General features: G+C 37.9%; 1 protein-coding gene across 1 annotated transcript in view; it reads right to left on the reverse strand.

The window, feature by feature from the left end:
* Positions 1-10488: 10488 nt before the first annotated feature.
* TMEM116 (transmembrane protein 116) overlaps positions 10489-14575 on the reverse strand; it is a 63816-nt gene continuing 59729 nt past the window's right edge. The window contains exons 8-10 of the mRNA XM_047088436.1: positions 12744-12888; positions 12077-12150; positions 10489-11329 (exon numbers count right to left, since the gene is read on the reverse strand). Of these exons, the coding sequence (XP_046944392.1) occupies positions 11078-11329; positions 12077-12150; positions 12744-12888 (471 nt within the window). The 3' untranslated portion in view covers positions 10489-11077. The remainder of the gene's footprint in view (positions 11330-12076; positions 12151-12743; positions 12889-14575) is intronic.

Here is a 14575-nt window from a genome sequence, read left to right on the forward strand (position 1 = left end):
TTTTGTGTATGGTGCACTTGAGAAGAATGTATATTCTGCCCCCCGTTAGGTTCAATGCTCTGATATGTCTATTAGGTCCATTTGGTCTATATTAAGTCCTCTGTTTCTTTATTGATACTCTACCTGGATGTCCTACCCATTATTGAAAGTGGAATATAATGGGGCGCCTGGGTGGCTCAGTTGGTTAAACGTCCGACTTGGGCTCAGGCCGTGACCTCACAATTCGTGAGTTCGAGCCCCACATTGGGCTCTGTGCTGACAGCTCAGAGCCTGGAGCCTGCTTCAGATTCTGTGTCTCCCTCTCTCCCTGGCCCTCCCTTGTTCACACACACACACACACACACACACACTCTCTCTCTCTCTCTCTCTCTCTCTCTCTGTCTCTCTCAAAAATAAACATTAAAAAAAAAAGAAAGTGAGATATTGAAGTCCCCTATTATTAGTACAGTAAAACCTTGGTTTGCAAGCAAAATTCATTCTGGAAGCATGCTTGTAATCCAAAGCACTTGTATATCAAAGCAAATTTCCCCATAAGAAATAATGGAAACTGAGATGATTCATTCCACAACCCCAAAATATTCATATAAAAATGATTACAATTCTGTAATATAATACAAAATGATAAAGAAAATATAAAATGTAAGGAAAAATAAACAGATTAACCTGCACTTACCTTTGAAAACCTTCTTGGCTGGTGTGAGGGAGACAAGAGAGAGCAGGGTTATTGTGTAGTATGACTTTCACTACCACTAATGGATATTGACTACAGTACAGTATTAATAAACTTGTCATATACTGTATTTAATGTAAGTGGCAATAAGGCAGCATAGGAAAGGGTCAATAACTGCAGGCAGCCTGACCTACAATGAAGCCAAGCATTCCTAAGCTTACTCTTGTATGGAAAAGCAAAGGAATGTCTATAGGTGCTTTGAAGGGACAAAAAAAAATACACTAATGCTGGTTGTGGGCACCTTCCAATGTTCTGAAAAATCATTGATTTCTGCCAAACACCATGGCTTGAGACCAAGCATCTGAGCATGGGAGACAATCTCCCACAATCTCTCAGCAAATGAGAGAGACAGAGAGAACAACCTTTGGCTCAGTGGTGATCACGTCACATGTGGCGTTACGTACTACTTGTATTGCAAGACATCACTCGGTTATCAAGTTGAAATTTATTAGAAATGTTTGCTCATCTTGTGGGACACTCACTGAACAAGTTAACTGCAATCCAAGGTTTTACTGTATATTGTTATCTGCTCCATTCAGTTCTGCCCATATTGCTTTATATATTTAGGGGCTATTAGATTTTGGTAAACAGTCTTTACTATGTTTTTGTAGTATCTTTGTATTCCCATGAAATGTCAGGTGCATATATAATTGTTCTCTCTTCCTGGTGGATTACTCCTTTTATCATTATATAATGTCCTTGTCTCTTGTGGCTATCCTGACTTAAAGTCTATTTTGTCTGACCTAAGTATAGTCACCTTTGTTCTCTTTGAATTATCATTTGCATAGAATCTTTTCCCATCCCTTCACTTTCAGCCTATGTGTGTCCATAAATCTGAAGTGAGTTTCTTACAGAGTCTTGTTTTTTTAATCTATCCAGCCACTTTACATCTTCTGGTTGGGAAATTTAATCTACTTACATTTAATGTAATTATTGATAGGGAAGGATTTAGTATTGCCATTTTGCTGTTTTCTGGTAGTTTTATGGTTATTTCGTCTGCCTTTTTCCTTTCTTGTCTTCCTTTCCATTTTATTGATTTTTTTGGTATTGATATGCTTTAACTACTTTCTTTTTTCTTTTGTAACTTCTATTGGTAATTTTTGTGGTTACCTTGGGGCTCACACAAAATATAGTTATAAGGGTCTATTTTAAGCTGATAACAACTTAAGCTTAATCACATTAAAAAAATCAACATTTTAACTTCTACCCCACTTGCTACTTTGTTATTATTGTCATAATTAGCATCTATTCATATTGTGTCTTTTGTAATATATTTTGTTACTTTCAATACTTTTGTCTTTCAATTTTTATGTTAGAATTAAAAGCAATTTATTTACCACCATTAAAGTAATACAGTATTCTCTATTTGTCTATATATTTGCCTTTACCAATGAGTTTCATATTTTCTTAAGCCATTGTGTTGATTTTTAGCATCATTTCAACTTGAAGAACTCCCTTTATCATTTTTTTCAAGGCAGTTATAGTAGTGATTAACTCCTTCAACCTTTGTTTAGAAAATTCTTTATCTCTTCATTTTGGGGGGATAATTTTGCCAGGTAAAGTAGCCTTGGTTGGCAGGGGTTTTTTTCTTTCAGTTTGAATATATCATGCAATTCTGTTCTAGCCTACAAACTTTCTGCTGAAAAAAGCCAATGAGAGTCATAAATGTTCCCTCTTATATGACAAGTTGCTTTTCTCTGATTTCAAAATTTTCTGTCTTTGGCTTTTGACAATTTGATTATAACATGTCTCAATGTGGCTGTTTTTGGAGTCCTCCTGTTTGGTGTTCTCTAGAGTCTTCACGGATCTGTACACATCCATTTCCTTCCCCAGATCTGTGAGTTTTCCAGCCTCTATTTCTTTGAGTAAGCTTTCTAGTCCTTTTATTTACTTTTTTTTTCTGTCCTTCTGGGACTCCTATAATGTGTATATTGCTCTGCTTTATGATATCCTTTAAGTCCCTGAACTTTCATTTTCTTTTCTTTTTTTCTTTTTGCTCCTCTGACTGAATTATTTCCAATGATTTCTTTTTGAGTTCACTTGTCTGCTTGATCTCAGGTCATGATCTCACAGTTCATGAGTTTGAGTCGCACATCAGGTGAGCTCGAGCCCCACTTCAGGTGAGCTTGTGCCCTGCTTTGGGTGAGCACAAGCCCCGCTTCTGGTGAGCACGAACCCCACGAACCTCACTTCGGGTGAGCACAAGCCCCACTTAAGGTAAGACACAAGCCCCGGGTGAGCCCCACCTCCTCTTTCTCTCTCTTTCTCTGCCTCTTGCTCACTTGAGCCCTCTTTCTAAAAAAAAATTGTTTTAATAAATAAAACTTCCTCTTAAATTATGTTTTTATCAGCTGTTTGTTACAGTTCTTTTTTAATTTTTGTTTTTATTTTAGAGACACAGAGTATGCACGTGAGCAGGGGTGGGGAAGACAGGGTGGTGGGGAGAGAGAGAGAAAGGGAGTGAGAGAGAGAGAGGAAGAAGAAGAGAGAGAATCCCAAGCAGACTCCTCACTCAGCATGGAGCTTGTTGTGGGACTCAATTCCACAACCCTCAGATCATGACCTGAGCCAAAATCAAGAGTCAGACGCTTAACCTACTGAGCCACTCAGGCGTCCCTCCTTATATTTCTAATAGTTTAAATGTGTTTGGCAGTCATGTTGGTATTAGAAAAAAAAGTATTGAAATAATTCATAGGAAATTGCAAATATAACATAAAAAGGTCATATATACTTTTCACTGAGTTTCTCCCCTTTGGTACAGAAGAGTGTCACAACCAGGACATCGACACTGAAACAGTGTGAAGAGTTCTATGCCATTTTATCATGTGTAGATTTCTGTAACCACCACCACAATCAAGATAGAGGACTATGCTATCACCACAAAGATCTCATTCATACCACCCCTCTATATAGTCACTCCACCATTCCTAACCCCGGGCAACCACTAATATCTTTTCCATCTCTAATACTGTCATTTCAAAAATGTTACACAAACAGAATCATATGGTCTCTAACCTTTTGATATTGCTTTTTTCACTCACCTTAATGTCCTTGAGATCCTGCTAAGTTGTTTTGTGGCTCAATGTTTCGTCCCTTTTTGATGCTAATACATAATATGAACTTAACACAGTTTAACCTTTCACCTATTGAGGAACACTTTGGTTGCTTCCAGTTTTTGGCTATTAGAAATAAAGCTTCTGTAATTATTTATGTTCAGATTTTTATGCAGACATACATTTTCATTTCTCTGGGATAAATATCCAGAACCATAATTGCTAAGTCATGCCATTTGCTTAGTTTTTTAAAGAAACTACTTGTTTTCCAGAGTTGCTATACAATTTTACACTCCTATCAGAAATGTATGAAAGATCTAGTTTCTCTGCGTCCTCATCAACATTTGGCATGGTCCCTATTTTTCAAATTTTAGCTGTTCTGATAGGTCTGTAATGATCTCTTGGGGGTCTTAATTTGCATTCCTCTAATGCCTACTAATGTTAAACATCTTTTCATGGGCTTATCTGCTATTCATATATCCTGTTCAGTGAAATGTCTCTTCATCTTTTGCCCATTCTCTAACTGGATTGTTGAGTAATTAGAGTTCTTTATATATTCTAGATGAGTCTTTTATCAGATATACGGTCTATAAATATTTTCTCCCAGTTTATAGCATGTCTTTTCATACTCTTAACAGGATCTTTTAAATTAAGAATTTTTTTTTTTTTTTTAGCTTTGATGAGGTCCAATTTATGGATTTCTTTTATGGATCACACTTTTGGTATCACGTTTAAGAATTCCTCCCCAAGTCCTAAAGATGTTCTATATTTTCTCCAAAAAAGTTTCATGGTTTTATATTTTATATTTAAGTCTATGACCCATTTAGGAGTGATTTTTGTATAAAATGTGAGGTTTAGCTTGAGGTCATTTTTTTGTCTATGTATGTCTAATTTTCCAGCATCATATGTTGAAAAGACTGTCTTTCATCTATGCAATTGCTTTTGCCTCTCTGTCAAAAATTAGTTGGCCATACATGTGTGAGTTCTCTTTTCTGTTTGATTGATCTGTGTATCTGTCTCATCACCAATACCACACAGTCTTCAAATTGAATATACTGGTTCCTTTCATGTTATTCTCCAAAATTATATTTTTTAATTTTTTTAAAATTTATTTATTTTTAGATAGAGAACATGAGTGGGAGAGGGGCAGAGAGAAGGGACAGAAAATCCCAAGCAGGCTCTGTGCCATCAACTCAGAACCTGATGAGGGGCTCAAACTCACGAACCGTGAGATCATGACCTAAGCTGAAATCAAGAGTTGAATGCTTACCCGAATGAACCACCCAGGCGCCACTTCTTGGAAATTATTTTAACTCTTCTAGCTCCTTTGCCTTTTAGAAAATTTATATTTACATAAATATATTTAATATATATTTTATACGTACATACATAAGTCAGCATGTTGTACAGTTTAATATATATGTGATTTTATTCATGAATTATACCTTAATAAAGCTGGGGAAAAAGGTTAGGGAGAAAAAAGACCAAAACCTTGATAGAAAAAGGGGGAAGGACATGAAGAGATAACTATTAAAAGATATAAAAACAGCCTTAAACATATTCAAACATGTTCAAATTCATTCAAAATTAGAAAAATACAACTTAAACAACAGTAAGATGCCACTTCTTACCTATTTGGTGAAAATTAAAATTTATGAAATGGTAACATAACTCTGTTACTTACAATGTGGGAAAATAGGCACTCTAATACATTGCTAGTGGGAATGCAACTGGCAAAACCCTTCTGAAGGGGACTTTGGCAATATCAAACAAAGCTACATATGCAGTTAGCTTTGGGCGCTGCCTTCCCATTTTGGAGGAACTTGCCTCCACAAAAATACATATGTGTAAGATTATTTGTTGATGTATTGGTGTAATTTCAAAATAATGTAAACAACTGAAAAGCCCACACATAGGAGAGTGATTAAATAAATTATATCCACAATATGGATACTATGCACCAGTAAAAGAGAGAGAGAGAATGAGGAAGATTTCATTGACCTGCTATGGAAATAATTTATAGGATGTAACTTTAAAAAGGAAAGTGGAAAATGTTATGCTACCTTTACATAATAAAGAAGAGGCTATAAGAAAATATACATGTATCTGTTAATTTGTGCAGGAAGAAATACAGGAAAAATAAACTTGAGTACTATTAATATTGGTGGTTGGTAACTGGATGGAAAGAAGTAGGATACAGGAACAGATTAAAAGCTCAAGGAGGTATACTTTTGGGTACATTTTTGGGATAGTAGTGAGTTTTAGAATCATGGTAATATTTCACATGTTCCCCAAATACTCATCATCATCCAAAATGTGAGGGCAAACCCAAAGTGAAATACAAATAGTAACATATGAACTTAACTGTATCCAAAAGGAATAATATCATCAGACAGGATAGGTCTAGATACAGAAGTACTAACTGAAATAATTTTGGAAAACATTATTTTGACCTCATACCATTCTCCAGTTCATATATCTGTTTTTCTTTTCTTTTTAAAAAAAAATTTTTTTTAACATTTATTTATTATTGAGAGAGAGAGAGAGACAGAGCATGAACATGGGAGGGGAAGAGGAGACACAGAATACGAAGCAGGCTCCAGGCTCTGAGCTGTCAGCACAGAACCCGACATGGGGCTTGAACCCACAAACCGCGAGATCATGACCTGAGTTGAAGTCGGATGCTCAACTGACTGAGCCACCCAGGCACCCCCATATATCTGCTTTTCAGAGAGGCATGGATTAGTTATTCTAAAAACACTTTTCATGTATTCTAGGAAGAAACCAATAAACATATCATGAGAAAGACAGAAAGAAAAAGAGAAAAAAGAAAGAAAGAAAGAAAGAAAGAAAGAAAGAAAGAAAGAAAGAAAAAGAAAGAAAGAAAGAAAGAAAGAAAGAAAGAAAGAAAGAAAGAAAGAAAAAGAAAAGGACTGAGGGTTTGAAAAGGGCTGTAGAGTACAGAGTAGGGAATGATGTAAAATGCATTCAACAGCAGAGGCCTGTGACCTACCCAGAGATCCACAAACCCCTGCTCCTGAAACCTCTGGTTTCAATGACTCAAAAGAACAATGAATGACAGGAGGGGAAGACTGTCCCATGAGGACTACGACTAGGACTAAAGGAAGAAGGTTGTATCTTTTTCTTTCCTTGGGGCTTGATGCTGAGTAACAGTATTGGCAGGATCTCTGAAAGTTTCCTCTCCTTGGTATACTCCTCTATAAAGACAGCAGGAGTTCAGCTAAGCAGCACAATTGTTGTGCTTTGATGAGGGTTACAAAGTAAGGACACTACTGAGAAGACAGAGCAAAACAAGAGTAGGAGGAGGCACAATCAAATAGCAGATGTCATCATGTGATGTTCAGGCTTGGGGCAGCTATCCTTCTGACAGGCAGCAAAGCTTTGAGCTTTGGCCAAACAACTGTGTCGTGGACAAAGATCTGGATCTTGGGGAACGCAACTGAGACAGAAGTGCAGGATCATTAGTTGCTTCAACTGGGCCATGACAATGACAACCCTAGTTATTTTGCCTCCCTTCTGCCCTTTCCTCTATGAAATCAAATGGTCATTGATAAGGTTTAGGGATATTTGTCAAGAACTTCTCTGTTTATAAACATCAAAATGAAAAACTAAGCTTGGATCATGCCTTTTATTCAGGACGACTGGGTATTCAGAGGGTGACCTGCATTATCTTGTTATTATCAGCACTTGCTGGGCTATAAAGGGAATCCTGACCTTACATGACATTGCCTTTGGCATCAAACCTATATACACTTCAAAGAATTTTGAGCATATGGTTTTCAGCATATCTTTAAAATCAGGTTAGTCTTATGTAGTCAGTGGAGATGAACAGGAGGAGCTCTTAACCACTTCACAATTTCACAGCAAAATAGAACCCTCCTCGTTTCCAATGTCCTAAATGTAGTCACTTCTCAAGTATGCAGAAATGTTTACTGTGGTTGACAACAAGCAGTTCCAAATGTAGGATAATGTTACCAAGACAACACAGATGGTAATGGATGTTCATCTATGGTTAACTGGTACATGAAGGAAGTAAACGTGACAGTATTACTTACTGGGTTAAAGATATGGACACAGAGAAACCAGAAAATCTCCCTGAATTTGTAAGAAACACTTCAAATTTTTAACTGCTAGACAGACTGGCATCTTTTGAGAAGGGTGAAGCATAATGTTACTCATATGATCATTAAGCCAAAGTCTTGGGAACTACGAGGACCATGCATTTCTTAATGTTATCTGCAGTGCTGAGAATGCAACCAGTACTGAATCCTTATCTCATGAAAATATACCACATTTCACAGCTTTTGTGGCTCATGAGCTTGGCCAAAACTTGGGAATGAAGCATGACCATGTGGCCTGCAAGTGTCATAACCAGAACCTCTGCCATATGCATGAATTTCTTACTGTAGATATGGGCTTCAGCAACTGCAGCTTTGACAACTTCCACCAGCTGTTGTACAAGCACTGAGGGAACTGTCTGTTTAATAAACCTGAGCTCCAAAGCTCCTTTGGAAAGCCATATTGTAATAAAAAAAAAAAAAAAGACAATAGATAAAGGAAAAGAATGTGACTGTGGCAGTGACTGTTAAAAGGATCATTGTTGTCTGCCCTCATGCCAGCTGAAGAAAGGTTCAGACTGCAACTTGGATCCTTCTCCAAAACCTGCATATTTCTAAAGGTAGAAAGTGCTGCCTCAGTGTAGATGAGTGTGACCTCCCAGAACACAGTAATGGCACCTCAAGGTGGTGCCAGACAGATATCTACCAGCAAGACAGCATATCTTAAAAAGAACAAGGTTACCGTTAGCAGGCCTGGTGTTAAAGCACAGCAAATCAGTGTGTTAAAATCTTTGGAAAGGGCACAAAGGTTGCCTAGAAAGTTGATATCATTACCCGAATACCAAGAGTGGCAGGTTTAGAAACTGTGGCAGTGAATCTAAAGGGATGGTTAAGATGTTCATTAACTGCAAGGCCAAAGAGGCAAAATGTGAAAAGCTGTTGACTGAACTGAAAAACATCAAACACCCAGTTCCCCATGTGGGACATGTGGTATTGGAATGCACAGTTTTTTGAAGCCACAGACAGAATTGATGACAGGGAGATGAAGGATGGTACCCAAAGTGGTCCACAGAAAATCTATATTAATCAAACCTGCTTAGATAAAACCACTATACTCCATTATGACTACAGCCTGGACAAGTGTCATGGAGGGGTATTTGCAACAATTTTAAGAACTGCCACTATATCTGTCTATACCCTTCCTACATGTGAATCTGAAGGTTATGGGGACAGTTTGAATAGTGGCCCAGTTCTACGTGTCCCCTCTGATTCTCAGTATGATAAAAAGCTGATAATACTAATCTGGATCTTGCCTAGCCTTTTACAATTCCTCATTCCTACTATCTATTTATTTGCTTACATCTATAGAAGATGTAAGACCGGTGTCAATTTAAAAATGCATCAGAGAAGCAAGATGAACAAACTTGACAAACATTTGATAATTACCCTCTTTCTGGTAATAAAGCCAAATATGAAGTGACACTAAAAGGACTTTTTAACAATTGGACTCTGTAGTTCTGGTGTCCCTCAAGGTCTATAGAAATAGGAATTCTTTCTTTTTTCCATCTGTCTCTTCAAATGTCAAATACTTATTCATTTTTAAATTAAAAGAGGTTAAAGCAGTTCCCTTGGTGAAGCAATCTTTCCTGTTCTGTGCTATCCAGAAATCAGGTCTCCAGAGCTCTGGGGCAATGAGAGGCCTCAAGATGTGATTTTTTTTTTTTTTTTAATGTTTAAGCTGTTACTGTGAGCTCCCTAACATTTCTGTAGAGAGTTCCTTTGGAACGATCTCTGGAACTTATGTTTCAGAGCATCCTGTCTAATCCCCCACTGTAATCTACTCTGTAAATTTTCTCTAATCTTAAGGATTTTTCCTTGGACAAACCAAAGGAGTATATCAGGTGAGAAGCATCTGATTATTAACTCTAGGTGTTGTAGTTGATTCTCATTCCAGCCACTTTGTCCACTTGGCTTTCCTCTTTCTTTGGGCATCATAGTATATGATGCCCTGGCCTCAGACTTGTTCATGACTCAACTGGAGAGACCAAACATCACTTGTATAGTTAAAGAAACGGATTAGACATTCCTACTATGAATGTGACTCTGCAGGCTGGAAATCTTTTCTTTCCCAAAAGGTTCAAATTCTCCTTACCAACCATTCATTCACTTGTTCGTTCATTTTTTTTTCTATAAACATACATTTAGCACTTAGCAGTAGGTCAAACCATGTAAAATTGATATTAGGCCTTCTTCACCTATAAAAATGGCAAGTTCACATGGTTCAACCTAATTCTATGTTCAGGCACTATGAAACCTATCTTTGGACTTCTGCTTGTAAATGGAGTTGAGAGTTTTTGATATCTAAAGTTTCTTTTAATCCTGATTTCTCTTAAATCTTATTATCTTCTGTAACTTCGTAAGATTGGCCTTAATTTTCTTTTTTTTTTTTTTTTTTTTTAATTTTTTTTTTTCAACGTTTATTTATTTTTGGGACAGAGAGAGACAGAGCATGAACGGGGGAGGGGCAGAGAGAGAGGCAGACACAGAATCGGAAACAGGCTCCAGGCTCCGAGCCATCAGCCCAGAGCCTGACGCGGGGCTCGAACTCCCAGACCGCGAGATCGTGACCTGGCTGAAGTCGGACGCTTAACCGACTGCGCCACCCAGGCGCCCCTGGCCTTAATTTTCTAGAGCAGATGGTCCCTACTGTTGAGACTTGAAACAGCACTGAGCAAATAACAGAGTAGGATGTGCCTGAGGATCCCACGGTCACTTTTTTGGTAGTTATTGTCTTTGTTTCTTCTGAGTCTCAGAAACCTTCAAAGAACAGAAACCCAGGATTTTCTTTGTCTGGTCTTAGAGTAACAATACTGGCAAAATCTGAGCAAGTTGTTGTATGTCACCCTACTTCCCCCACAATCACAGAGTAGAGAGCCTGGAAAGGGCACATATAAATAATAACCTAGAATTTATCTACAAGAGATTTAAACAAATCTAATATTCACTGAGGTAATAGGAGTCTATTTCATAGGACAGTGGCTTCACCTCTCTGAATAAGACTTTAAGAATCACAAGTGAATCTGAGAATACTGGAGAGATCCTGCCCAATTCAATGAGAAAAGCCACTAACCACGCACTACATCCTCTTTCCCTTCCATAGTTCAAGGCATGGTTGGAAAAGACTGGAGATGTTCCCCCACACGCTTCCCAATCCATTAGTGTGGAATAACTCCGGTTCCTGGATGTTCCAGTATTACAGTTTCAAAGAATGGTGGAGGGCTGGTAGCAAAAGCAAGGGTAGACTCCACTGTATCTAGGCCCCTGCTATAGAATCTCTTCTGTGAGCATAACAATGGTGTTTGGGTGTCTGCATCACGCCGAGTCTCTTGCTTTAGTTGGTAGAACTTGTACTGTGTCCAGCCATATACTCCACAGTTGAGCAGACCCTGGGATGATGCTGTTAGAGCCTGGAGGAGATGAAGGGGTGATGGAGCCCATCCTTCAGGTTTTCAGAGATCCAGGGAGTAGTCCCCATTCCCCTTATTTATAAAGCATTGTTACATTTCCTCTATCTCAAACATCAAGATCTGGTGTCAGTTTTTTATATTTTTCTAGCTCTTCCTAATAAACTCACTCTTCATGGATGACAGAGTTGGTCAGATTTCTTGGCATAAACATAAGGAAAATGAACTGGTTTCAATGCCCTTCCTTGTTACTTCCATTTCCCAGGTTAGGCTTGAGAAAACTGCCCTATCAGTATAGTCAGATAGCCCAAAAAGCCTTCTTAAATCTGATAAAAGAGGAAAAGAGAGAATCATTCTATTTCTGCATTCGTCTTTCCCCATTTACCTAGAATAGCTAATTTACCCCATTCAGTTCACTCTGGATGGGACAGAATCATGTCACTATCAGTGTTTCACAAAAACATTATCTAGTAGATCTTGTTTTTTTGTTACGTATCCCTTAAAAACTATCAATAAAATGAAGCTGACCAGAGATACATATGCTCTGAAATGCATGGCAGCACTTTCACCAAAGTATCTACCTCAGCTGTGAGGAAAATTTCACATTCTTCATAAATATAAAGAATACATTTTCTCTTTTGCAATGTTGAAATAAATATGCTAAGGCAAAAAAAAAATTGTGCTTACTGAGTAATGGCAGTGTAAGAGAACAGAGTAAGAGGGTATAAAAACAGATGTGGAAGGTGTTACCTGGAGAACACAGAGGGCCATGTGAAGCTTCGTGTTCTGTGGCTTAGTCAACTTCATGATTATCAGAATGACGGCTGTGAAAACACAAAGTATGAATCTTGTTGACAACCCTGCCCTCTAAGCATATAATTGTCCAGTATACATGCCTAAGCACTGTGAGAAATAAAGCCACAGGCATAATGAAGACTAGGACTGAGATTAACCAGTTCCATAAACCACTGGGCCTCCAATCTCCAACTTCTATTCCTCATTGACTAACCTTTGCAGGTTATTAGTGTAGCAATGATGGTAAGGCACACTACAGGAAGATAAGTTACACTTCTTAGCATTTCAGAATTTACCAAGCTTTTTTATAAACATTATCCAATCTGATCCTCACTACACTTCGTGTAGTAGGAAGGGCAGGTGTTAAGATCTCTGAGCTCTGTCAGGACATTTTCTCTCTTACTGGATTGCATCTCATGTCTAATTACCATAATTTCTAAAACATAAGAAGAAAAACAAGAAAGTTGGGGAAACTTGATATATGAGTGGGACAAACATAAGTTCTACAGTTGGACAGGAATTTTACAAGTTGCAGTCACCCTTACTGGTAAGACCACTTTGCTTGATCAGAACCCAATAGCTGCCCTCATCATTACCCAGCTTTTTCCATTAAGATACCCACCTGGGCCCCAGCAGCAAAAGAAGGCCACTGGATAGAAGCGCACTCGCTGTTCCATGATGTGAATCACTGCCCACTGTTCGGTCCCCAGAAAGCCAGTCGATTTCACAAACTTCTTATATAGGGTCTGGGTTTGGATGAGTAAGACCTAAACATGGGTACAGCAGTTGAGTAGCTTTGCCTGAGGCTTGGTAAAACTTCCCAGGTGTGGCCTCCTATCATTGTAGAGGCATCACTTCCCTTGGGATCTGACAGCAAGAAAACTCATTCTCCTGTCTTTACCATTAGAGACGTGTCTTAGAGACCTGGCTTCTTCTGAGAGAAAATTATCTTCAGAGTGAACTTCTGCTTGGCCAGGAAATGGACAAATAAACCTGTGTTTATCATATTCCATATATAAACATTACATCAACACTCAGGCTTTTTTTTTTTTTTTTTCCTGACTGAGGCTAATCACCATATATGCACGGGAAGTTAAAGTTAAGATCTACCCAGACCCTCTTAAAACACTTTACTAGAGATTATGTTAGAAAGCATTCTGTACTGGGGCGCCTGGGTGGCTCAGTCGGTTGGGCATCCGACTTCGGCTCAGGTCACGATCTCGCGGTCCGTGAGTTTGAGCCCCGCGTCAGGCTCTGGGCTGATGGCTCGGAGCCTGGAGCCTGTTTCCGATTCTGTGTCTCCCTCTCTCTCTGCCCCTCCCCCGTTCATGCTCTGTCTCTCTGTCTCAAAAAAATAAATAAACGTTAAAAAAAAATTTAAAAAAAAAAAAAAAGAAAGCATTCTGTACTTAATACCCTTAAAATAAATACTTGAGCACTGTGGCTGGGCTTAAATTCTCAACTCTAAGAAAAAAAAAAAATTTAGGAAGTCTTATTGTCCTTAGATGGAAAATACCATTTCCCCCTTCTTTTGGGGGGTTATCTGAATAAGGTTAAGCTCATGGAATACAAATCAGTTTAGATTTCCAAAGTGCTTTTTGTGGGGAGTAAATTAAGTAATAATCTTGGTAACAAATCTGACCAAATCTAAAATTTTCCCAAATAATCCAGACCCACTCTCTAAGTGAACAAGTCAATTATTTAATTAAGTTTAGCCATGTAGTTTCCTTTCCCCACAGACACTGGAATCAAAAGGCGGCTTTTACTTATTTAGGAATATTTTCATCTACTAGAATCAGTTCTGATTCTGAATGCCCACTGAAGCTTAGGCTATTCTAAAGAAGCAAGATTCTCCAGGATGCCAGGCTCTGGGATACCTGACTCTCTTGTCAATTAGTTCTAAATGTAGATTATCAAAACCATCTTAATATAAAGTAACCATTTTGCCCTCTTTACATAGTTGCTGATTTGAACTAAGCTATCCCCCTAACTTATTTTTAAATTGTCAAAGGAAATTCTCTGCAATTATATTTGGTTCACATGTTCCAGCTGTGCTAGCAAAATAAAACATCTCTGTAGGATAAATTTGGTCTGCAGGCAGATAGTTTGTAATCCTTGAATTAGCATATGAAGAAAGGAAAAAATGATACTGAAAAGTAGATATGGCAAATACAAAGGCATATTCACTTGTGTACTGATTTTATACTAGGCAGTTACGTGTAAATAACATATTGTCCCATAGCTAATTATTTTAATTGTACATCATTCTGGTGATGTCAAATGAGTATTTAGTAACTGCTTAAGACACTTAGCACTTTAACCCCAGACACAGCATATATGCATTTACACCCAATAAATAATTGAGAAAAGAAAACTCCTTTGTTATTTGGAAAATTATCAAATTAAATCAAAGCATATTTCCTATTTCTGGAGTGTTATCCTGTATAAAGGATA

This window comes from Lynx rufus, unplaced genomic scaffold (genome assembly GCF_022079265.1).
Source record: "Lynx rufus isolate CCGP_SWC_20201006 ecotype Redwood Valley unplaced genomic scaffold, mLynRuf1.p SCAF_24, whole genome shotgun sequence".
Classification (NCBI taxonomy): domain Eukaryota; kingdom Metazoa; phylum Chordata; class Mammalia; order Carnivora; family Felidae; genus Lynx; species Lynx rufus.